Genomic DNA, 25,666 nt, shown 5'->3' on the forward strand with positions numbered 1-25,666 from the left:
ATCTGAAAATGAGATCGCTATTCAAATCTGTGAAAATCAAATTCCCGTTTAGATTGTGACAGTTGTAAACAATTCTCGGATGTTGTATTTTTTCATTTGTGCCGTATCTATGGGGGGGGGCTGTTGGGTCAGTCTTCAAAATACAATGCATTCCGATTCAAGTCTTCCTGAAATGAAAAAAAAAAATTGGTTCCTGGCATTCCCTGGAGGGGAAGCATTACAGCCTTCCCTTTAAATTTCGGCCGCAGATCGCATGATTACGAAAAAAATTGTAGGATTGTGGAGAATAACAGAAAGTGAAAACTAAAAAAAAAAAATCGTGTACCGTTATCTGTAATTTCTTAAGATTTTTCTTTTGAAGCAATCAATTTGAGATTATTCCAAGGTTGACTTTCCCTTTCATGTTTTTGATCACCCCATCTATTGTCAAAGCTATTGGAATTAGTAAATATTCATCTCTCTGGGACATTATAAAGGGAATTACCATACTTTTCTGGACACATTTCTTGTTGTACATCTTACAAACTAATAGAATGTCTCTCCCCCCCCCATCTTCTTTCTCTTACCATCAATACCATAACATTACACTAACATTACTTCTTTTACTCTATAAATTCTCTCTTCTCACATTAAACTATTCATCAGCATGCATACTTCCAATATCAATGAGGCAAACAAATACACGATACCAGCCATAAGTTATTTTTGGGTTTGCCTATGTAGGCTGATGAAAGTTGTTTATTTCTTTCACTATGTCCATGTACAAGAAGGACAGCTGAATATTTGATATGTGGTTGGTATTTTTCCAGCAGTTCATTTGAAGTTGTTTGATTTCAATTGTGATGGTCTTTCTGCTTGTGGGTGTGATGGCGGGTCTGTTCTCTACTTGCTCTGGGACTGGCGGGCACTCTCGCGAAGAGAGGCAGACCTCTTGCGCTTGAGAACGGCATCCCTCTTTTCCTTCTGCCTTTGAGCGAGGAGTTTGGCATACTCGGCGGCTTCAAGCTTGTTCCTCTTAGCACGGCGGAGTTTGATGGCAACGTTGTGACGCTTACGTTGAAGACGCTCAGGTGTGATTAGACGCTGGATCTTTGGGGCCTTGTACTTGATATTCTTTTGCCCTGGATTTAGAGAATACAGATAAAACCACATTGACATTATAGAGCATCCCATTCATATACAAGTGGAATGCCTCTGGCCGTCTCACCTGCATCACGAGATTCAACATAGCAGCAGTGCTGACTTTGAAAACTACTACAACTCGCACAAGATGTTCAGTGATACATGGTTACTCTTATTTCCACGTGTTATGAACTAGACCAATATACTTACAAACATAGGATGGTAATTCAACAAATACCTCCAATGTGGCCAAAATTCACTGACCTCGCATGACCTTTGACCTTGATCATGTGACCTGAAACTTGCACAGGATATTCAGTGATACTTGATTACTCTTATGTCCAAGTTTCAAAGTCAGATCAATAAACTTGCAAAGTTATGATGGTAATTCAACAGATACCCCCATTATGGCCAAAGTTCATTGACCTTTGACCTTGGTCATGTGACCTAAAATGCACACAGGATGTTCAGTGATACTTGATCACTCTTATGTCTAAGTTTTATGAACTAGACCAAAAACATACTTTTAAAGTTATGATGGTAATTTAACAAATACCCCCAATTCAGCCAAAGTTCATTGACCCTAAATGACCTTTGACCTTGGTTATGTGGCGTGAAACTCATGCAGGACAGTCAGTCGGCAAGCCCCTGTGTTAATGAGCAAATGGGCAAGATTTATCCAAGTCCTCTCGTGGCTGAATTCATGTCCCTGCAAAATCTCGTGAATTGTGAGACTTTTTTCTCAAAGAATTTAACCACTTTCTCCTGGAGTAAAATTGATTATTTTTGTACCATTGGGAAGAGTAAATGTTACTCTTTCATATTGGTTATTTCTTTTGAATAAAATATTTTGATAAATAAGTGAATTTTTTACCAGAAAAGATGCATCAAACAGAATTTTCTTCCTCTGTTTTCACTTGCAAATTGTGCAACATTTTGTGTTTTAGGTACCAACATTATTTATATCATCAGAAAGCTCAAACTCTATACTTTCTTACAATGTCACTCTTGATATGTGGCATCTTTTAGATGGGTCAGCAGCCAGCTTTTTCCATCAAGATGCAAGACGAGATTTCTAAAATTTCTGAGTAACATAAAATCCAGAGTTCTGATTGGCTGAATAATGTTTTCACAACAACAGGCGCGGGTTATTTGAAGAGATTACCACATGGTGAGTGTGACCTTGCAGAGGCCCAGTGTGGGGAACATTGGAATTTGCGTGGGTGTGTGGTCTCTGTGACCAATCAGAGTGCAGTATTCTTGTTTTTGAGCTGCTAAATGTACTTGGCCTATGAAAAGCTGGCTGCTGACCCATCTAAGATACATCTTCTTATACAAATTATATCATATTAAAGCGTAGATCTTCAGCTTTATTATGATCTAAAAATCATTTGTGCTCAAACAGAAATCAAGTGTGAAAACAACAACATTTGTTGCATGAAAAAAATCATTTTGTTTCATGTTTTATATCAAAAGTTTTCCCTATATTACAACATTTTTTAAAAATTCCAAACACATGACCTGAAAGAATGATTCTTCTTCTTTACAAAGATACCAAAAACATGAAATTTGGTTAATATTTAGAGCAGCAATGGCAGAATAAAAAGAGGTGTTTTGGTTCGCACCAAGCTCATTAATAATGCAAAAACCCTATAGTCATGAATATCACTTGGATAAAAGGAGCTACTTTTTCAGGGCTTGCCGACTGACTGAGGATGTTTGGTGATACTTGATTAACCATATGTCCAAGTTTAATGAACTAGGTCCATATATTTTTTAAAGTTATGACATTTCAAAAACTTAATCTCAGGTTAAGATTTTGATGTTGATTCCCCCAACATGGTCTAAGTTCATTGACCCTAAATGACCTTTGACCTTGGTCATGTGACATGAAACTCTACTAGAATGTTCAGTAATACTTGATTAACCTTATGGCCAAGTTTCATGAACTAGGTCCCTATACTTTCTAAGTTATGATGTCATTTCAAAAACTTAACCTTAGGTTAAGATTTGATGTTGACGCCGCCGCCGTCGGAAAAGCGGCGCCTATAGTCTCACTCTGCTATGCAGTAACCAGGCTTTGATTATCCATCCATCATTTATTATCCAGCCATAATTTATTATCCACATTCTTCTTTTAAAGCCAACTTCCCTAAATTGTTCTTCATAAAATTCACCCGAGAGCCTAAAGTTTTTATCTCTTTTTTCTTTTAATCATTCATGCATCTCCTTCAATCGAAACCTCATATAAAAAAAGGTATTTGGAATTAATAAGTGTTGTTAAGCTTTAAACAACTCCAGAAGTTTATGTACATGAGGAAACCAATGATGTACACACTATTTTTTTCCACCAATGTGAATCTGACTTGGTCCAACTCTTGGGACTCCATGAGCCTGTTTCATCAAGGAGAAATTGGACTCAAATTAGATTTGGTCTGAAAAATTAATACCACATACTGACATAAGGCAATACACGTGTATGTCCAAGCCTGTCAGAAAAATCTCTTTCCAAATTCCCATTGCATCTTACCAGTCTGAGTCCATAATTCGACAGACAGAAGACGGAAAACAAAAAGGAATCCTGGATTCTCATGTTCCCAAATGAGCCAAATTTAAACACGATTGATTTCTGAACCATAATGAAATAACATGCAGGATTAGCATGTCACAACTTATTTTTCCATCCAATATCCCCAACTCCTGCAAAGGAGGTTGCCATATCATGCACTACCGTCAGCAATGAGGGCACATTACAGTTTGGAACAAGCAAGTCATATCACAATCAGCTCATTTAATTTTTCTTGTCTCATTCAAATGAAATGTTGGGCAAAATTAATTTTCAGTTTATTTCTATTTCAGATTTCTGTTTCGAAAAATTAAATATGGATTTTTCATCTTTCCTCATCTTCAATATGGAAAGATTCTTCATCAACAGTGTAACTTACCTCAGTGTGTTAGTTTGCCCATCACTTTCAACAATTTTTTTTTTTTTACTTACCTTCCTTCATTGGAAGTGGGCGCCTGACAACGTATTGACTGACATCATCTTCCTTGTTGAGGTTGAAGAGCTTGCGGATCTTGCCACTACGCTTGGGGCCCAACCTTCGGGGGATGGACTTGTCAGTAAGTCCTGGGATCTCGCCCTCGCCTGTAATGCAAATTGATGGTCATACTTCAACATTTAGTAAATCAAATACCGTACTGTACCTAGCAGTATAAGTAATGCACAGCTTAAATTAACTCAAGGCCCTCAAAGGTCAAGGCAATGGATGCCCATTGATTGGCCTCAAATGCCCCTTTCATTAGCCTTGAAGATTTGGTGCGCCCTTTACTTTTTCAATTCTGCTTTTATAGTATTGCAAGTTGTGGAAAAGGTGCTTTTCCCTAAATATATATTTAAAGGACAAATCCACCCCAACAAAAAGTTGATTTGAACAAAAAGAAAAAAAATCCAACAGGCATAACTTTGAAAATTTCATCAAAATCAGATGTAAAATAAGAAAGTTATGACATTTTTAGTTCCACTTTATTTCACAAAACAATTATTGTCACATCCTGGTCAGTATGCAAATGAGGAGACTGATGACATCATCCACTCACTATTTCTTTTGTATTTTATTATATGGAATATCAAATAATTTTCTCCTCATTGTCTAGTTAAACAACGATTAATACCTCCCTGAAAATGTGGAATTAGCATTGTTTAATACTATATAGTTCAGTCAAGTTGGTCCCTATTGTCAAATTTATAAAAAATGAAATATTGTGTAATTCAAACAATAAAAAACAAGATAGTGAGGGACATCATCGACTGTCTCATTTGCATGTCAATGAGTTGTGCATATCATTGTTTTGTGAAAAATAAGCGAAACTTTAAAATTTCATTACATTCGTATTTACATCCGATTTTGATGAAATTGTCAGTGTTATGCTAGTGTGATTTTTCTATTTATTCAATTTCAAATAAACATTTTTCTATGGTGGACTTGACCTTTACAGGGATGCTCCAGGCTGAAAATAATTTGATTTAAACAGAAAAATCAGACAAACATAACACTGAATTTGATCAAACTCGGATTACAAATAACAAAGTTAAGGCTAAGCCTGAGTCGAATCGATTTAAAAATCGGTGTTCGATCGATGTCATCGAACACCGGTGCAGATTTTGCAAAATCGTTGCATCGAAAAAAAAAAAAAAAAATACGTCGGCCGGCCGATTCGTTTGGTTTACACAATCAATCATCAAAATATCAGTAATGTCCAACTTTACTACTACTTACTTGATTTCTATTGCCCCCAAAATGAAACCGAATGAGTAATTATGATGCTATTCACCATTAATTTGAAGTTTATTTCGATCATAGTTCGAGTCTTACTCGTCTGCTCGTGCCGAGATATTTTATGCACGATGAATTCATGAATGGAAGTTATGGCCATCGATCGTGCATGCGCAGTACTGTTCTTTAATCAAACCAGAAAATGGCTGGGAATTGACGCGATCAACGTAAAATAAATCTTGCTTTCATGAACAATATTAAAATCATGACCATAGAACATTATTTAATCGTAATATTTAACAATAATTTGCATATGATAATCATTAATATGAATTTAGAGCTTGATGTGAAACGTTTGTATTTCGTTTCAATTTTCAATGGCGGACATCTCATGACGATCGACTTGACTTCTTGAGTCGAGCTAGTGCACTTGTCTAAAAAAAATAATCATCACGTCAGGATTGATTCACGAACATTGTCTACATGCAAAAACTCTGTTCAAGTTCGTAATATCACCATATAATAACATTTTACATGACAAAACAGAGAAAATTGCGTTTGATATTTTTTCCCATCAATTTGAAGCTAGTTTGTGCCCAACTTTGGGCTCTGATTTTATGAATGGGAAAATATGTCATACGTCATCAAACACGCATGCGCATTGTGCTTATTTTCTCGGAGCTTGGAGGAGACGTCCAGAGATGGAATAACAATAGAAATAATCCCAGTATTATTTCTTCCATATGAACATAACATACTTTGCTGACATCGTCAATATTCTTAGTATACCATAAAATCTTGTTAAATCGTAATAATTTAGATGAATTTAGGGCTCGATTCGAAACATTCGTATTTATTTTGATCGCATGCTCAATTGCGTCTAAAAAACTGGATTGTCATTATAATTCTCGAACATCGTCATAACTCATATTCCACAATCTTTTCTCACAATCGTTATATCAGCATTGAATAGCAATTCAAATGACCATCCAGAGAAAATTACGTATTTATTCCCATAAATTTATTTGGAGCTCATTTTGGATCCAACTACACAATCTCAGGCAAGTTACAGCGCTCTCCGTTGATTGCACTTGTTTGCTGGCGCTGACGTCAAGCACGCCTGTCGTTTCGGGAGGAGAGTGAGTGTACGGAGCTGCGGACGGGGCTGGTGAATGGACTGCGAATGCTAGTCGACCGAAAATCATTCGGATCGACTCTGCGTGATTCATGTCTTTATTATTGTTTCATTTTAAATTTATATGTTGTCATCTGCAAATATCATTGTTGAAGATATTTTGGGAAGAATTCTGCTTTGGTCCCCGGCCTTTTTTGTGCGTTTTGTGATCATGGAAAATACAAACGAACTTTGCTCTGTCATCTGCTTGTGCAACGCTCACCCGGCCAACGCGCCAGCGCATACCGTCAGTGCGTAGTGCATATGCAAAGCGCATCGCATCGACGCAAAAACAAAAGACTAAATTTCCCCGCCTTCAATATTCGATGCATCGATGTTCGATCGAATTAGAGCTGTCGAACACCGGTTTTCAAAATAATCGATATGACTCAGGCTTAGTTAAGGCATTTTAAAGATTGGCATTATTCTAGTGAAACAGTTCTAGGAATGTTTTAGGAATTTGATGGAATTCCATGCTTATTTTGCTCATTTCTCAGCAATTACACATTTTTTTCTGAGCTATTTGGCACATTAATCTTAATTATACATACAAACACTTTGGTGGTAATTTAATACTCATTTTGAGATTGTTAGCACAACTGGTATTTATCTTCAATGCCAGCTGATATACTAACAAGTGGAATGCCTCTGGCCGTCTCACCTGCATCACGCAGTTCAATATAGCAGCAGTGCTGACTTTGAATACTACTCTAGCTCGCACAAGATGTTCAGTGATACATGGTTACTCTTATGTCCACTTTTTATGAACTAGACCAATAAACTTACAGAGATATGATGGTTATTCAACAGATACACCCAATTCGGCCAAAGTTCATTGACCTTTGACCTTGGTCATGTGACCTGAAACGTGCACAGGATGTTCAGTGATACTTGATTACTCTAATGTCCAAGTTTAACGAACTAGACCAATAAACTTTCAAAGTTATGATGGTAATTCAACAGATACCCCCCGATTCGGCCAAAGTTCATTGACCCTAAATGACCTTTGACCTTAATCATGAGACCTGAAACTTGCACAAAATTTTCAGTGATGCTTGATTACTATTATGTCTAAGTTTCATGAAACAGATCCATAAACTTTCAAAGTTATGATGGGAATTCAACAGATATCCCCAATTCGGCCAAAGTTCATTGACCCTAAATGACCTTTGACCTTGGTCATGTGACGTGAAACTCAGGCAGGATGTTCAGTGATACTTGATTAACCTTATGTCCAAGTTTCATGAACTAGGTCCATATATTTTCTAAGTTATGATGACATTACAAAAACTTAACCTCAGGTTAAGATTTCGATGTTGAATCCTCCAACATGGTCTAAGTTCATTGACCCTAAATGACCTTTGACCTTGGTCATGTGACATGAAACTCTAATAGGATGTTCAGTAATACTTGATTAACCTTATGGCCAAGTTTTATTAACTAGGTCCATATACTTTCTAAGTTATGACGTCATTTCAAAAACTTAACCTCAGGTTAAGATTTGATGTTGACGCCGCCGCCGTCGGAAAAGCGGCGCCTATAGTCTCACTTTGCTTCGCAGGTGAGACAAAAACTAACCTTCAACTTGGGATTATTTATTCAACCCAACTTGAGCACAAAACAAAGCACAAGGCCACTCCCAACAATCCTCTCCCTGTGTCATATAAATGGCATTCAAGGTTAGCATCTCTGATCAACTTCATCACACACAGATTTTACCTACTGGTCAAGTATGACTTGACTTTGGAGAAGTTTATCTTAACCAGTTAGATTTTGGATAGACTTCTCTCTTAAGTTTGGGTACTGAACTTCAATTTCTGTCTGTTGATTAACTTTGATAAAACATAAAAAGAAAAACAGTGTACCGATATCCAACCGCTCTTTAACACGGTTGAAATAATCGTAATTTGAATGATTCCAGTGAAAAATAAGGCTAATGACAAATTTCTAGCACGTGCGAAACCAAACTAGAACATGTTTTGAACCACAAACGCCTGCAATCACCATTACAATGATTCAAGATTCACATGTGAAAATGCCCTTAGTCAAAGTTTCAACCTTCTATATATTTCACTTTGCTTGGAATTAATAGACAATTTGGTTACCTACCCTTCTTGATGACGACCAAGTTGAGAACAGAGAGGTTAGAATCAACAATGCAGCCACGGACAGACTTGCGCTTGCGCTCTCCCTTTCTCCTTGGACGATAGCAAGAGTGGCCCTTGCTGAGGAGAAGACGTACACGTCCATTGGTCAGGATACCTTGCTTCATGGGGAAACCTTGCTTGTCATTACCTCCACTGATGCGCACAATGTAGCCCTGAAAGACCAATCATGCACAACATTCATTTTAAGGTCAACAATGCTACGTAAATAGTCTTGTGATAGGGAACATTCATACTACATATGAACATAGCTTAACATGAAGACTACATGTAATAAAAGTTTAATTCAGAATTTCAACACGGAACTTATGAAGAGTCCCCCCCCCCCCCCGATATGGATAGTCTGTTAGAATAACAAATAACAAAACGAGACAAAATCATCTTTTATTCCATGAAAAATAGTTCAGATCTTGAGAATGCCATAAAATAATATAAACAGGTAAAAAGAAGGAACTCACCTTCCACTCATCTCCAAGAGACTCAGCGCTCATCTCATGGGCCATACGCTTGTCATAGAATGCCCTCAGCTTGTGCTCATCATCGACCTCGATGAGCTTCTGGGTGCCCACAGCTGGATAGCTTATATTCAGCTGAAAATAATAAGTTTTCAGAAAACTTTATGCGATATATATCAAACCATCAACATAAAATGCATTATTTATAATCATTCAAAGTCAATAATAATATTTGAGGTACAAATTCTCTTAACCCATTACCTATATGCTTGGAAAAATTGTATATAATTTTTATGTGACTTTTCCATTTTTAATCATCTATAGCCAATCCTAGAGTTTTGGCTTGTTGTATGGATTCATAATCAACATTTGATTTCATTTCATTTAGAGCAATATGTGCAATTTCCTAAACACCATAAAGTGAGTTTTTCTGTATTTTAAACCATTGACTAAATTTCAACAATTCAATAGTCACAATATGGTTCATATTCCTAATGTTACTGGGGTTCTTTGCTAACATATTTGTCATTGTACAATGCCTACTGAGCTTATTGTACGCAGGCAAATGAGAGGCTAAATGTCAAACATTTGTAGCGTAGCACAAAAGATGTACCATCCAAAATGTACCGTTGCACGGCTTTAGGTGATGCCACAATATGATTTAATTCATTGCGCTCAGTACAAATGAAGGTGCAATACGCGTATAAGCCCGCTGGCTAAATGCGCATTGCTGCCAAAGGTCATGTGCGCTTGTGCTTTTCACTTTCAGTATTTTTGCTCCCTTTTCATAGATTACTACAGGGATAAACTATTGTATTTTTGTTCATATTCTCGCTAAATTCCGAGGCATTGTACAACGCAAATAGCAAATATTCTTATTCGTGCAATGGCGCGAGATTTCACATTCGGTGAAAGAGACACTCTATTCAATGAGGCGTTAGCCGAGTTGAATAGACCGTCTCTTTCTTTCACCTCATGCGAAATCTCGCACCATCGCACTCATGCCTATTCGCTATTTGTATATGGGTCAATCCATGTCAAATCAACCAATTTTCAGACAATTTGTCACCCGACCCCCTTCGATTTTCTTTAAACTCGCACCAAATGTTCCCCCAAATGTCTGACGGAAAAATCTGAAATATTTTGCCCCAAGGTCAAACGGTTGCTAAGATACGGCCTCCCTTAGCAACCAATGCGCGGCCAAACAACAAAGTTTTAAAAAAATTTGCTATTTTTGATCGACTGCTGCAACCAAGTTTGATGAGGTAGAGTGCTTATTTTCTGGAAATTGGAAGAACTTTTTAGTCTTAACATGCACAGTATATTACGGCACGGATCTGACCAGCCGTTATTGCGCACGAGGTCGCCGAAAATGGTGTTAAGCATCCAAGTCAGTGATTTCGGGTGCATGTTTGGAAGCTCATAACTTCCAAATTCAATTAGCTTCTAGCCCAATATCATGCATATTTGAAAACTATCACTTGCTCAACAGAACTACAAAAAATTGGCCCAAACGTGCACGTCGATTTCTTGTAGGGCGCCCTCAAAGTTGGATTTTTTTCTAAAAGTTGCCAAGTTCAAGGTCACGGATCACCCCTCATCCCATCGAGGAACAACACCAATTTCTGTATACTGATAGACAATTACCTATATTTTCATGGGATACTTAAAATTTTTTGTGACCGAAATGTTTAATAGCTCGTTTACGCATTCGAAAATGGTCGTAAACACCCCAAAACCAATGCAAAACGATACATACAGGTTTATCAGCACACTTCACATTGCAATAAATCAGAAATGAAAAGCCAACAAACACTGGTATTGTCTGTAATGGTAGTCTGTAATTAGTACTAAAAGGATATGCATCACAAATAGTTTGACTTATTGGCAATGACCTTGAAAAATACAGCTGAAAATCATTATAAACAATAAATCAGGTCAATTTTCTGTGATTAAGGGCACTAAACTGTATTTTCACGTACTTTCACTTGTGTGTCATTTCAAAACAAATGATGATTTTAAGCTGATAATTGCTAATCCTGTTCCTTTCAGGTTGTATTTTAATATTCAAATAATACATAAAGTCACATCTTTATCTTTTGACCTTGACATTGATCTAAAAATAGCTGAAAATGCCTTAAAATTAGCATATTCACAACACCCGTGAGTTTTACAACACATTTCAGAATTGATTTTCTCACAGACTAAAAGCCTGATCATGTTGATATTTGCAGTACTGATAGTCCATAATGAGTACTTGGATGATTTTTTATTAATTCATTCTTTTTCACACCATAATGACCTTGAAAAAATGGCTGAAATTCACCCAAAATCTTTAATCCGCCAATATCCCACCATTAAAGGTTGTTTACACCGACTTTCACTTATGTGTCATTTCAACACAAATGATGATTTTAGGCTGATAATTGCAAATCTTGTTCCTTTTAGGTTGTATTTTAATATCCAAATGATACATAAAGTCACATCTTTATCTTTTGACCTTGACATTGATCTAAAAATAGCTGTATATGCCTTAAAATTAGCATATTCACAACACCCGTGAGTTTTACAACACATTTCAGAATTGATTTTCTCGCAGACTAAAAGCCTGATCATGCTGATATTTGCAGTATTGGTTGTCCATAATGAGTACTTGGATGATCTAATATTAATTAATTTTTTTTTACAACACAATGACCTTGAAAAGATGGCTGAAATTCACCCAAAATCTTTAATCTGCCAATATCCCACCATTAAAGGTTGTTTACACCGACTTTCACTTATGTGTCATTTCAACACAAATGATGATTTCAAGCTGATAATTGCAAATCCTGTTCCTTTCAGGTTGTATTTTAATATCCAAATAATACATAAAGTCACATCTTTATCTTTTGACCTTGACATTGATCTAAAAATAGCTGAAAATGCCTTAAAATTAGCATATTCACAAACCCGTGAGTTTTACAACACATTTCAGAATTGATTTTCTCACAGACTAAAAGCCTGTGACTGATATGACTTTATGTATTATTTGGATATTAAAATACAACCTCAAAGGAACAAGATTTGCAATTATCAGCTTAAAATCATCATTTGTGTTGAAATGACACATAAGTGAAAGTTGGTGTAAACAACCTTTAACGATGGGATATTGGTGGATTAAAGATTTTGGGTGAATTTCAGCCATCTTTTCAAGGTCATTGTGTTGTAAAAAAAAATTAATTAATATTAGATCATCCAAGTACTCATTATGGACTACCAATACTGCAAATATCAGCATGATCAGGCTTTTAGTCTGCCAGAAAGTCAATTCTGAAATGTGTTGTAAAACTCACGGGTGTTGTGAATATGCTAATTTTAAGGCATATACAGCTATTTTTAGATCAATGTCAAGGTCAAAAGATAAAGATGTGACTTTATGTATCATTTGGATATTAAAATACAACCTAAAAGGAACAAGATTTGCAATTATCAGCCTAAAATCATCATTTGTGTTGAAATGACACATAAGACTAGAAAGGCGGTGTAAACAACCTTTAATGGTGGGATATTGGCGGATTAAAGATTTTGGGTGAATTTCAGCCATTTTTTCAAGGTCATTGTGGTGTGAAAAAGAATGAATTAATAAAAGATCATCCAAGTACTCATTATGGACTATCAGTACTGCAAATATCAACATGATCAAGCTTTTAGTCTGTGAGAAAATCAATTCTGAAATGTGTTGTAAAACTCACGGGTGTGAATATGCTAATTTTAAGGCATTTTCAGCTATTTTTAGATCAATGTCAAGGTCAAAAGATAAAGATGTGACTTTATGTATTATTTGAATATTAAAATACAACCTGAAAGGAACAGGATTAGCAATTATCAGCTTAAAATCATCATTTGTTTTGAAATGACACACAAGTGAAAGTACGTGTAAATACAGTTTAGTGCCCTATAATCACGGAAAATTGACCTGATTTATTGTTTATAATGATTTTCAGCTGTATTTTTCAAGGTCATTGCCAATAAGTCAAACTATTTGTGATGCATATCCTTTTAGTACTAATTACAGACTACCATTACAGACAATACCAGTGTTTGTTGGCTTTTCATTTCTGATTTATTGCAATGTGAAGTGTGCTGATAAACCTGTATGTATCGTTTTGCATTGGTTTTGGGGTGTTTACGACCATTTTCGAATGCGTAAACGAGCTATTAAACATTTCGGTCACAAAAAATTTTAAGTATCCCATGAAAATATAGGTAATTGTCTATCAGTATACAGAAATTGGTGTTGTTCCTCGATGGGACGAGGGGTGATCCGTGACCTTGAACTTGGCAACTTTTAGAAAAAATCCAACTTTGAGGGCGCCCTACAAGAAATCGACGTGCACGTTTGGGCCAATTTTTTGTAGGTCTGTTGAGCAAGTGATAGTCTTCAAATATGCATGATATTGGGCTAGAAGCTAATTGAATTTGGAAGTTATGAGCTTCCAAACATGCACCCGAAATCACTGACTTGGATGCTTAACACCATTTTCGGCGACCTCGTGCGCAATAACGGCTGGTCAGATCCATGCCGTAATATACTGTGCATGTTAAGACTAAAAAGTTCTTCCAATTTCCAGAAAATAAGCACTCTACCTCATCAAACTTGGTTGCAGCAGTCGATCAAAAATAGCAATTTTTTTTAAAACTTGGTTGTTTGGCCACGCATTGGTTGCTAAGGGAGGCCGTATCTTAGCAACCGTTTGACCTTGGGGCAAAATATTTCAGATTTTTCCGTCAGACACTTGGGGGAACATTTGGTGCGAGTTTAAAGAAAATCGAAGGGGGTCGGGTGACAAGCATTTGTTGATTTGACATGGATTGACCCACATTGGCAAATAACATAGTACATAGAACTTGCATATACAATCTCATTAAGTTCTAAATAACATGTATACAATGTACATAGCTACAATTATACCAAATTGCATTGGAATGTGACAAATACAAGGGAAATTCTTCTGGATAATGTTAATATTTTTCCAATAAAGATGTATAAGTTAAGACGATAAGTAAAGATCATCCAGTAGAAAAGATGAGAAAAGAAAAGTCAGGTAGTACCATGGTGAGATTATTTATGTGCAGATGGACAGGGGAACGAAGGAATTTTATTTAGGAAAAATTGAGTGCGACAGTTCAGTCACTGAAGTCCTTTCCTGAACGCATGAAAACATAATATTTTGGAGAAGAGTGGGCGATTTTTATTTTTCAGTAGATCTAGATCAGTTCATATAGTATAATTTTTGTTTTGCAGGCATCATTTAAATTTTGGAATGGCAGGTGATCTTTCCGGCTTGTTGAAAACGGTCAGAAGAGGCCCACAGCCAATACGGAAGACTGTCTCCCATGAGACAGATTATCTCCAATATCAGAGACTTTCGTAAAAAATTTGGGTATCCAATTTCAGAGACAGTCTCCAGTTAGGAAGACCAATTTTGTTTACATTTGCTGCAAAAGGATTACCTTGGCAGCAAATAAAATGTGATAAGCAGATTCCTCATGAATATTACCCCTTTTTAGTCTACTTTAAAAATTCACTGTCTACTTTAAAAATTCACTGTCTACTTTTGTTTTGATTTTAAGGATTTTTGTGGTCTTCCACAGACAAAACAAATGGGCTTCTGACCTCAGACAAAATATTGGGTGGAAAAAAATTTCGCTTTTGTTGGTGTCTCTTTTGCAAAGCAAGTCTCCAATATGGGAGATTGCCTCCCATATTAGAGATTCTCCCATATTGGCCGTGCACCTCTACTGACGATCAGGGTGTAAGTTTTGGGTAAATTCCTGAAGCTAGCCAGCAGCAAATTTACCAGAAACTTTCACAGAACTTACCTGACTGTTAACAACAAGCTGATCTTCCCTGCTTATTTAGTGACAGATTCTCTCAATTTTCCAAGTCAAGATTCTTCTTTCAACAACCCCCTTTTACCCTAGTATTACTATTAGAAAATCATGCAGATACACATTACCATGCGGCATGTGCACAGAGAAAGGGCACTGCCATGCATGCCACGAGGGCGAGGCGTGACTAAGCTGAACAGACTTAACTCACTTTGCCTAGTCAGGCCGTGTCAGCGTTGACATTACTTTGTTTTGGAGCCATTTATAAAAAAAAATTGAGGGCCATTTTTCCTTAATACCAAAAGACCTAGATTCTAGAGGTGCTGGTCCAAAATTTGGAATTGTCCCAGAAAACAAGGATATTGAGACACCAATTACAGGGATTGAGTGCTGATTGCTAAAGATAGATTCAGTGACCTCAATTGTTCTTCGCCGTTACCCGACGCACACGTCTTTAATGTTGGCGAAGAACAATAGGAAACAAGATGGCGGCGTAAACATCGGGCAAGTCTCTTCAGTCTTTTTACAATATTTTTCTCATTTTTTGATGAATTCTTGTTAAAAAATAATGAGGGCGTAGATATGTCGGAAATGACGTCTTATCCCATGTAGGCCTAGGCCTACATGATTTTAGGGCTGGTAGGGGGCCTAGATCTTTTAGAAGTAGAAATCTCGGGGGTGAAAGTTTCAGGTACAGGTTTTGGCGTCCTTCGTGTAGGTGAATGAGAAGGAAGACCTGGCTTCATTTAGAGTAAGCCTACATCAGTAAATGATTTTACTCTCAAGAAGCCGCCTGGACAGTCTGAGACTGAGTCTGGAGGAACGACTCACTCATCTCAAGTCTCATCTCTTCTTCTTCTTCGATACGTGCCGACAGACTTGCTAGTCCATATAAAGACACGGAACTAAAATACGTGGTCATTAGCGGTGGCCCGGTGGCCCGGGGCCACCAAAAATTCATCTCAGGCAACCATTATTGAAAAAATGTTAAGTTTTGGTGGCCCGAATCGGGCAACCAATAATTTTCAAAGTAGCGAAATTTTTCTCCCGATTTTGCATGCATTTATCAACTTTCTACAGTTCAAATTGCAATCCAATCCGTCATGCGCCTTTTTTGTTAATCTACACACAAATACACACACACACAAAGATTGCATAGTCATGACAGTATGTAGGCCTACCGCTGGCATACATTATTCAGCCGGCCGCGCCGGCTGTCTGGCTGAGCTTTGCATGCATGAAACCATGCATAGCGGACTATCCAGACTCAGGGAGCTGCGATACGAAATGTTACTGCCAAGAAATCTTCCCCAGAACTTTGAAAATCTACGTCAAAGTCACATTTTACACCAATGAAATGCCCTTCTACAGTCCATATTACTGAAACCTGATTATTTAAAAGCATTAAAAGGAGGAATTATGACCTCTCTTTTGACTCAAGAAGACCGATTTCCAAATGCATTAATACACATAAAACACAGAGGTAAGTACATCACAGTCCCACATGTGCATTTGTATGTATGTTGATATTTGGTTTATTTCGAAGCTGTGTCTCTTCTAGCCAAAAATAAATAGACAGCTTCTTTCTTTCTTGTTTATAAATGACTTCTTAAACCACTTTTAAGGAAGTAAATACTTTGGAAAGGCATTACATTGATATGAAATGTGAATTTTTTCCATCATTTTGCCAAATATAAGGAAGGAATTTTCTCATTTTTTTTCCAGATAACTTTTGCCGTTTTTTCTACAACCTGGGAACAATCCACTTTTTTTATTCTCTTTCAATCATTTTTCATATTTACAATGATGGAATAGTTTATATATAACCACAAAATAAGCAAAGTAAAATAACAGCAGGCACGATTTACATACAAGATAAAGAATAGTGGTACATGGTAGTGACTGCAAAATATTTCAGTTTTATTCATTTTTAATTAATGTTTTTCTTTATATTTTTCGGGCCACCAAACTTTACTAATGGGCCACCAAAAAAAATTATTTGAAGGTTTTGGTGGCCCGAACGGGCCACCACCAAAAAAAGTTAATGTGGAGCCTTGGTCTAGCCTAGAGCGTACGTTCTTTTAGGTATTTCAAAGTATGGGATCTGAAAGTGTCTATTGATCCCAACTTGATATCATCAGGCAGTTTATTCAAGTCTTTGCACGTACGAGGGAAATAGGAGAATTTGAAGAAGTCAGTCCTGCAATAGTTCTGTTTGAGCTGTTGGCTATTGCCGATTGTCGATCTCCGAGACCTGGGGTGCGTTTATTCGACACTTTTTTACCCTAGAATCATGATTAGAATCATGATTCAAATCACGATTCTGCAGAATCACGATTGCGTTTAGTCGAAAGTGGAAATAAACGTCTTTCAAATCACAAACATGAAACACGGAAAAAGGGGCGTTTGGAAAGACGTTTCTGTAGAATCACGAACGAAAAGGGTCGTATAAACGATATCGTGATTTGAATCATGATTCTATGACGTCATTGTGTCGTGCTTCTTCCGGGTTCGACTCAAAGGCGCGCGCTGTGTTTCGTGCAGGTTAATTTTCGTGTAGCAGATTGCCAGTGTACTAGTACCGGTATATGCCAATAGGAATTATCATTCTGTGTATTGTACCCCGGGGTTGTACTGTAGCGTCATTTGTATATTTCACTCAGGGTGACCAGATTTCACAAAATGAAATACGGGACAATTGACAAACGAAGATCAACAAAGAAGCCCACACAAAGTGTGGGCTTCTGAGAATCCATAGTATAATAATAAGACTTTTGAAAAAAGTATAAAGAATTAGAAGGGAAGGTGAACGAAAGAATGAAGGAGAGAAAGAAAAGAGATGATTGGGAAGGAAAGAAAATAAAGGAAAACAGAAAAAATAACAGAAAGTTAGAATAAAAGGATGAAAGAAATAATAAGAGATAAAAAAAGGTTTCCGTCATTCTTTGAAATGAATATAGAAAGAAAGGAAGGAAGGGAAGATTAATAAATGTCTCGCAAAATAAAGGAGACAATTAAAGGGGGAAAGGTGAGAAAAAGGAGGAAAGAAAGAATGAAGGAAATAAACATGTTTCCTTCATTCTTTGAAAGAAAGAAACAAAAGAAAGAAAATAAAAATAAGGGAAAAGAATAAGAAAGGAAAAATGAAGAAAGGAATAAAGAATGGAAGGGAAGAATGAAGGGGAAGAGAACGAAAAATAGAAAATAATGGAAGGAGAGAAAGAACGAAAAGAAACAGGAGACGAAGAGAGAAGGAAGCCAGTAATTCAGGAAAGAAAGAATGAAGGAAATAAAAAAGTATATTGGATAAAGAAGGAAAGAAAGAAAAATGAACAGAGAGAGAGAGAGAGAGAGAAAAGAAAATGTCGAGGAAAGAAAGATAGGAAATAAAGATAGATGGAACAAAAAAGGGCAAGCAGAAAGGATAGGGTATATAAAGAAAAGGGAAAAGTTCAAACTTCAAGTAAACAAAAAATCCAATCATCTAATAAAAATCATAACTTTATTTGGTGTTTTTTTAAATGTATTTTTAAAATTTTAAACATAAAATGTTTTAGAAATGAATAAAATTTCAAAGTGAAACATATTGTCAAACTTAAAAATTAGATGAAACATCGCGGCATCGTGCACACCAAGACTCAAAACGAAAGCTGAAACAACTATGAAAAGTCAATAACATTTTCCTCCGATTACATCTCCAAATCATTAAACTGAGAATCCATAGTATAATTATAAGAATTTCCCGCCGATTTTGTGATTATTTTGGTGGAAAAACTGTTTATCATGTGAGGTGTTTGCACCATTGAGAATTTGCTTCGATCCTCCATGCCTAGCTAGTAGCCTGCCACACACACAGGCAGGAGGCCAGTTCGTTTGCAATGTATTAGCAAGAAATCATCGCAGAACTTGCAAAAGTTTACAGTTATCGATTTAATTGTTGTCCCTGCTTCGTCAGCTGTTGGTTATTTAATGAAAATTCGTCACTTTTAAATGTATTAACTACATTTTGTTCAATATTCTGAAATACGGGACAATCCCGGGAAATACGGGACGTCTGGTCACCCTGATTTCACTGTTTTCATCAATCATGTCTTCAAGTTCCAAAGGCACAAATTGGACTGACGACGAACTCAGGGCTCTGCTTGTGCTTTGGGCTCAGCCTGAAGCACAAGCATCCCTTACCGGGATTCACAGAAATATAAGACGATCTACTTGCAAGGGAGGGATTTCAACGGAGATGTGGCACCGCCTGTCGAGACAAAATTAACAGAATTCGTGCCCAGTACTACGGCTACCGAACACCATTTTTGATGAACCGACAAGATTGAATACAAGTAAACAAAAACAATACGAGGTACAATACACGGAATTCTGGAAGTAAAAGATTTATTTTTCGGAAGCCGAGTTGCACTTGCACAAACGATCGCGCGTACGTTAGCTCCGGTGGCAGCAAAAATCTAGCAGCCGACGTGAAGTTAGAAACACGCGCGAAAATGTTGACCTATACTTCCTGGGTCAAACTGCGCACTGTGATGCGCACTGGATCGGCCCGAATTCAGGGAGAAACAGCGTTAGAAAGATGGTCGTATAAACGCTGATTCTGTCGGATCGTGATTCATGTTGCTGTTTTGAATCATGATTCAAATCGTGATTCCAATCATGATTCTGGGTTGAGGTCGCATAAACGCAGCCCTGGTTACAGCAGGGGGTGCTAGGGACTTTGGGATGGCCGATTGACCACACTGTATATGCTTCATTAGGACGAGTCTCGCAGCCTCGCGCCTGTGTTCAAGCAGGCCCCAGTCAAGATCTCTCACCATATCAGAAACGCTTGAGCGTTGGCCATAGGCCTAATCATTGCAGACAAACCTGGCTGCACAACGTTGCACCATTTCCTATTGGTTGATGTATTTGGTCTCGTAGGGGTCATAAACACTGGCTGCGTATTCCAGATGAGGTCTAACTAGTGCGAGGTAGGCTGTGCTCTTGATCTCTCTTGAGAAACCTCAAAGATTGCGACTCAGCATTCAAAATCAAAGCACCCGATTTGCCTTCTTGGTAGGCCTATTGGTAATGTGATCAAACTGGAAATCCCACCTGTACTTGTTCGTCAAGAAAACCCTGAGGTATTGGTGATGTTCAACTGGAGTCAAATTCTGGTTATGAAGTATGTATGGAAAGTTCAGCCTCTTCCTTTTATTGCCATATTGGTCATGTGGCATAATCGTGATATAGTCCCCAAATCCAAAAGTGGGGATTATTAGATTCACACCTACCAGAACGCATGAAAATCACTTCCTTTCTCCAGAACACAGTCCCCAACTCTCGCACAACAATGTGGCAAAATGATAACACACAGTATATAAACACTAGGGTTCTCTCCCTATTATATACTCGTGATACAGTCCCCACTCAATGGGAAATCAAGTTCGATTTTCACGGCGGTGGGGACAGTTTAAACAGTATAGTATACTCGTGATCCAGTCCCCACGCTATGGGATACACAGTTCGCTTTGTACGCAGTGGGGACGGTTCCAACAGTATAGCTATACTCGTGATACCATCCCCACGCTATGGGATACACAGTTCGCTTTGTACGCAGTGGGGATAGCTCCAACAGTATATATACTCGTGATACCGTCCCCCCACAACATCAAAGCGTGCTCGTTCAACAAGAGGATGGGGACAGTTTCCCGATGCAACGTGACAAGGATAAAACACATTTGGGTATGGTTGCGGAAGTTGGGGAGGGGGGGGGTTCCAATGCAATGTGACAAGGAAAAAGCACCGGCCTTTGGGTAATACAGGTGCCAGGATCAAAGGGGGGGGGGGGGGGCTTTAGCTCCTACCTTTTCCAAAACATATATGGCGTAAAAAACCATTCCGTTTCTTGCATTTCATTTAATTTCTTCAAATAAAATCGCTGTAGACTCGTAACGCTTGGTATTATTATCATAATTGTTATCATCATTATTGTCCCTTTTTCTTACTGACATGTATTTTACTTGTTATTGTTATTATAATTTCATTTTAGTTAATTCTTACTATCATGTATATTCACTTATTATTATTATTATAATACTTTCGCTTTAATATTATTCTTTAATTATTTCCTATAACAATGATTATTCTTATTCTTTATTAGTATTACCATTGTTATTATTATTATTAACCTTATTTATCATAATCATAATTATCACTATCATAATTATTATCAACATCATTATTGTTATTCTTTATTATCAAATTACCATACTGACAGGAATAATAATAACAGTAATTATTATAATGATAATTAAATTGACAGTAATAATAACATTCATACTATCATATCAAGAAATTAACAACAATAATAAAAACAACAATAAAGAATAAACAATGATAATAGTAATGGCAATTATAATACTGACAAGAATTATAATAATATATGAAGATGATATAGTTATGATTATATTCACAATAATAATAACAATTATCATATGATGACAATATTGACAATATAGTAATAATAATAGTAACGATAATATAATGATGATGACTGTAATAATAATGATGTTGATGGTAATGGGGTTGCGGAACGGTTTTCGAAGTGGGGGGGGGGGGTGTTACACCCACAAATGTAATGAATTTGAAGGGATATTTGGCAAATTCGTTCCAAAATAAAATCCTTTTGTAATACGTTTGTATTGCAGAGTCATTTTTCCAGACCCGGTTAATTCAAAAGATTATAATATAAGTCCAAAGTCTTTTTTCCAGACCCGGTTGTTTTAAAAAATTGTGATATAAGTTCAAAGTCTTTTTTCAAGACCAGAGTAAAAAAGTAACAAAGGCCCACATGGAAATATAGCGTAGTCTTTCACCCAGACCCAGATCTTTGAAATAAAAATGAATACTACTACTAATAAATTAATAATAATAAAAAAATATTTATGTCGAACATGGACATATAGTGTAGTCTTTCCTCCAGACCTAGTTAAAAAAAAATCGTTAAAAACACGACAAGACATAAACCTCGCAATCTTATCAACATTGAATAGCACGGAAATATGGTGTAGTCTTTGCTCCAGACACAGTTATTTCAAAATAGGAAATCATGGGAAACAAGTTTTAAGATTAAAGTTATGCTTAATTTGTATTTTTAAGAGAACTGGGTGTGGGGTTAAGACAACACTCTAAATCCAAGCATTTTAACTTTTGGGTTTAATTTTGAAGATTGGTCTTATAGCTTTGATGTTTTTTCCAATATTTGTTTATCTTTTAAATAACCAGGTCTATAGACGAAAGACTAGGCATAATACATGTACTCCTGTTATTCCACAGGAATAAGGATGTGACAAAGTCTTATGTTTTTAAGATTGTTTAAATTGATTTTAAATAACCGGATCTGGAGGAAAGAGTATGTTTTAAAACTTGTGTTATTCCACAAGAATAAGAATATGATAGGGTCTCACGTTAGATTTTTTTTCATATTTTATGAAAATTGATTAGGTCTGGAATAAAGAAAACGCTCAAAACCTCTTTTTAAAATAGGTTTTTAGGTTGAAGGATTGTTTGGTCTTAGATATTGAGTTTTTCTTATTCTTATTATTACTATTAGCGTTATTCTGGAAAAAAATAACTGGGTCTGGCTGAAAGACTATGCTATAAATATGTCCACAACTGGGCGTTGTGGCGTGCGCCTGTAATCCAAGCTGTGGGGAAGTTACAAATTGATGCAGAGGTTCGAGGTTCGAGCCCTGGTCACGTCTTTCGGATGGTGACGTTAAAGGTCGGTCCCAGACGTAAATAATCATATCTGATTGATACACGTCTGACAAAACTCAAATACACACACACACACACCATGTTAGCCAGCATTAATAAGATTATGGGGGGGGGCTGTCTTTATAGTTATACTGTTATTGTTGTTGTTGTTGTATTATTTATAATTTTGGAATATCGGGGTTTGGAGAAAAGACTAAACTCGATTTTTAATTTTTATTCCACTGGAATATCATTATGGTATCTTAGTTTGGACTTATATTATGATTTTTGAAACAACCGGGTCTGGAAAAAAGACTTTGGACTTGTATTATAATTTTTAATTAACTGGGTCTGGAAAAAGACTGCATATTTGTGCTTCATATGAAGGCATTTGTGGGTGATCAAAAATTATTACATTCATGGGTAAAGTGCATTACATTGGAAACTGAAGATGCACAGTAAATCACAATCTTATGGTCATATTTTTACGTTTATGTTTGGAAAAAGGAAGGGGCTGAAATCCTTCCCCCCCCCCTCCCCCGCCCGTGAGTGTATCGTATCGTATTATTGCCTTGCTGGTGGAATGCAATATCGATATCACATTCGTACATTGTTGACGCCCTCTCCGTTCGTTTGTAAATATTTCATAGTTTGGCTGCCATTTCGACCTGTTTTCCTGGGTCGTACTCAACTAAACATCGGTAAAGTATCATTTTCATGCATTTTCATCTATATCGTTAAAATAATCTGAAATTGAAAATAGAAGAATCAAATATTGTGCATATTTAGTTTTCACATCCTTAGATTGTAACTTCGATGTGAAATATTACACCAAAGTTTGGACTCTGGTCGGACAAAGGTGCTGGTGTTATAACGAATGGGAGCCCACACGGACACTTTACCGTCGGTAAATGGGGATTACAGTAAAATGTCAGAAATTGTTGAATAAATCCCCAGAAACGACGGTTATTCCTGTCTACACGAGTATATATACTGTTGGAGCTATCCCCACTGCGTACAAAGCGAACTGTGTATCCCATAGCGTGGGGATGGTATCACGAGTATAGCCATACTGTTGGAACCGTCCCCACTGCGTACAAAGCGAACTGTGTATCCCATATAGCGTGGGGACTGGATCACGAGTATACTATACTGTTTAAACTGTCCCCACCGCCATGAAAATCGAACTTGATTTCCCATTGAGTGGGGACTGTATCACGAGTAATAGGGAGAGAACCCTAGTGTTTATATACTGTGTGTTTCATTTGTGTGTTATCATTTTGCCACATTGTTGTGCGAGAGTTGGGGACTGTGTTCTGGAGAAAGGAAGTGATTTTCATGCGTTCTGGTAGGTGTGAATCTAATAATCCCCACTTTTGGATTTGGGGACTATATCACGATTATGCCGGTCATGTTCATGATGAAACATTTCTTGGTCAGTTGGTGTTAAATTTCATCTGCCACTTCTCACCCCACAGTTCTCACTCACACACGTCACACCAAACGGTCACATTCACTGCACAGTGCAGTGCCGACAGTCTGCACAACAAAAGCAGTCATGCAATGACAGAAATCTGAATCAGTATCATCGTTAGATCTACATGTAGGCCTACACAACGTGAGCGACTTTTCTCCAAGTTTATGGTATCATGAACAGGCAGAAGAATAGCGATATCCCGCTGCTATTACACGTCCATTCGTGCGCTCGGTACGAAACGCCTGTTCACTCGACTGCGATAGAGTGTAAAATCCATTTAATCTAGATGCTGTAGGTACAAAATCACAGTTTTACTTCATTTCTTGGGAATCATATAGGACATAAGATTGTGTTATTAAAGATATTTATCAGATTGGGATAGAATTATGAATGTTAGAGTTCATTTCATTTACCTTCATCTTGATTGTAGCCTACAAGAACGTAGACATTGCATGAAAAGGAGGATTAGTCTTGTCAAAAGAAGCTAGCCGTATTAAATTTCGTATGTTACTAGCCTATCTTTCAGGCACGGTAGGCTAGGAATAGAAGTCATGCACAGTTCTGTGGCGCCCACTTTTCTGTGTTCATGTCCCGCAGTGACGTACAGATGGGAGAGGGGTGCGTGGGGCGCCCCCCCCCCCAAAAAAAAAAAGAGAAACAAAAATTTACGACCAAGAAAAAGGAAAGAAGAAAGGACGGTGAAGGGTGAAATATTATATTATTTTCTGAATCATGTCAAAATCTATCACAAAATTTGATTATGTAATGGTGGTGGTGGAGATTTTTATTTTACCTGATTGCTAAGCAAGCACGAGTGTTTGTATGCAAGCAACCAGAGGGCCAATGTGCTAAGAAAGCACGAATTTTTGTAAGCAGGCAACCAAATAGACCAATTTAATGTCTCATATGAATTTTGCTCACTCCCTTCATTCCCTCACAACTTAGTTTGCCCAATATGCCATATTTTATCTCAACTTCAAATTTTAAGCGTGCATTATTGCATTAATATCCCGGTGAAACACTTCTAGGCATGTCCTTATGAATATTCATTATTTACACATGTATGATAAAATGAAACATTCGTGATTTCATGTACTAACATAAGAAAAAGGAAAGTGGGGACGTGACATAATCAGCCCACCTAATGAATATTCATGACGATGTGCATATAATTGTTTCCACAAAATATTAATAAACTTTAAAATTCAATAACTTCTTGTAATCCGATTTTGATGAAATTTTCAGTGTTTCGCTCTGTGAATTTAATTACTCTATATATTTAAATATAAATATTCTCAGCCTGGACAGTATTTTTCCTCGCGCTTATACTTGGAACTTTTATAATTTTATCTAGCGAACATAATACAAATCTTTTTCAT

At 36.9% G+C, this 25,666-nt stretch overlaps 1 protein-coding gene across 1 annotated transcript; it reads right to left on the bottom strand.

Moving 5' to 3' along the window:
- Window positions 1-716: 716 nt before the first annotated feature.
- On the bottom strand, window positions 717-24,807 carry LOC121415804 (40S ribosomal protein S6-like). The gene is made up of 5 exons (XM_041609136.1): window positions 24,701-24,807; window positions 9,197-9,328; window positions 8,683-8,893; window positions 4,121-4,270; window positions 717-1,121 (listed from the first exon to the last, which is right to left on the bottom strand). Exons 1-5 carry the CDS (start codon window positions 24,704-24,706, stop codon window positions 883-885), a joined length of 738 nt encoding a protein of 245 aa, XP_041465070.1. The 5' UTR covers window positions 24,707-24,807; the 3' UTR covers window positions 717-882.
- Window positions 24,808-25,666: the final 859 nt, after the last annotated feature.

This window comes from Lytechinus variegatus, chromosome 5 (genome assembly GCF_018143015.1).
Source record: "Lytechinus variegatus isolate NC3 chromosome 5, Lvar_3.0, whole genome shotgun sequence".
Lineage (NCBI taxonomy): Eukaryota > Metazoa > Echinodermata > Echinoidea > Temnopleuroida > Toxopneustidae > Lytechinus > Lytechinus variegatus.

Bases quoted from the DNA above. Each gene is read 5' to 3' on its own strand.
- LOC121415804 (XM_041609136.1), bottom strand. The intron at 4,271-8,682 runs GTAGGTAACCAA...TTTGCATTACAG, and splicing joins CTTGGTCGTCATCAAGAAGG to GCGAGGGCGAGATCCCAGGA. The intron at 1,122-4,120 runs GTAAGTAAAAAA...CTCTAAATCCAG, and splicing joins CCCACTTCCAATGAAGGAAG to GGCAAAAGAATATCAAGTAC.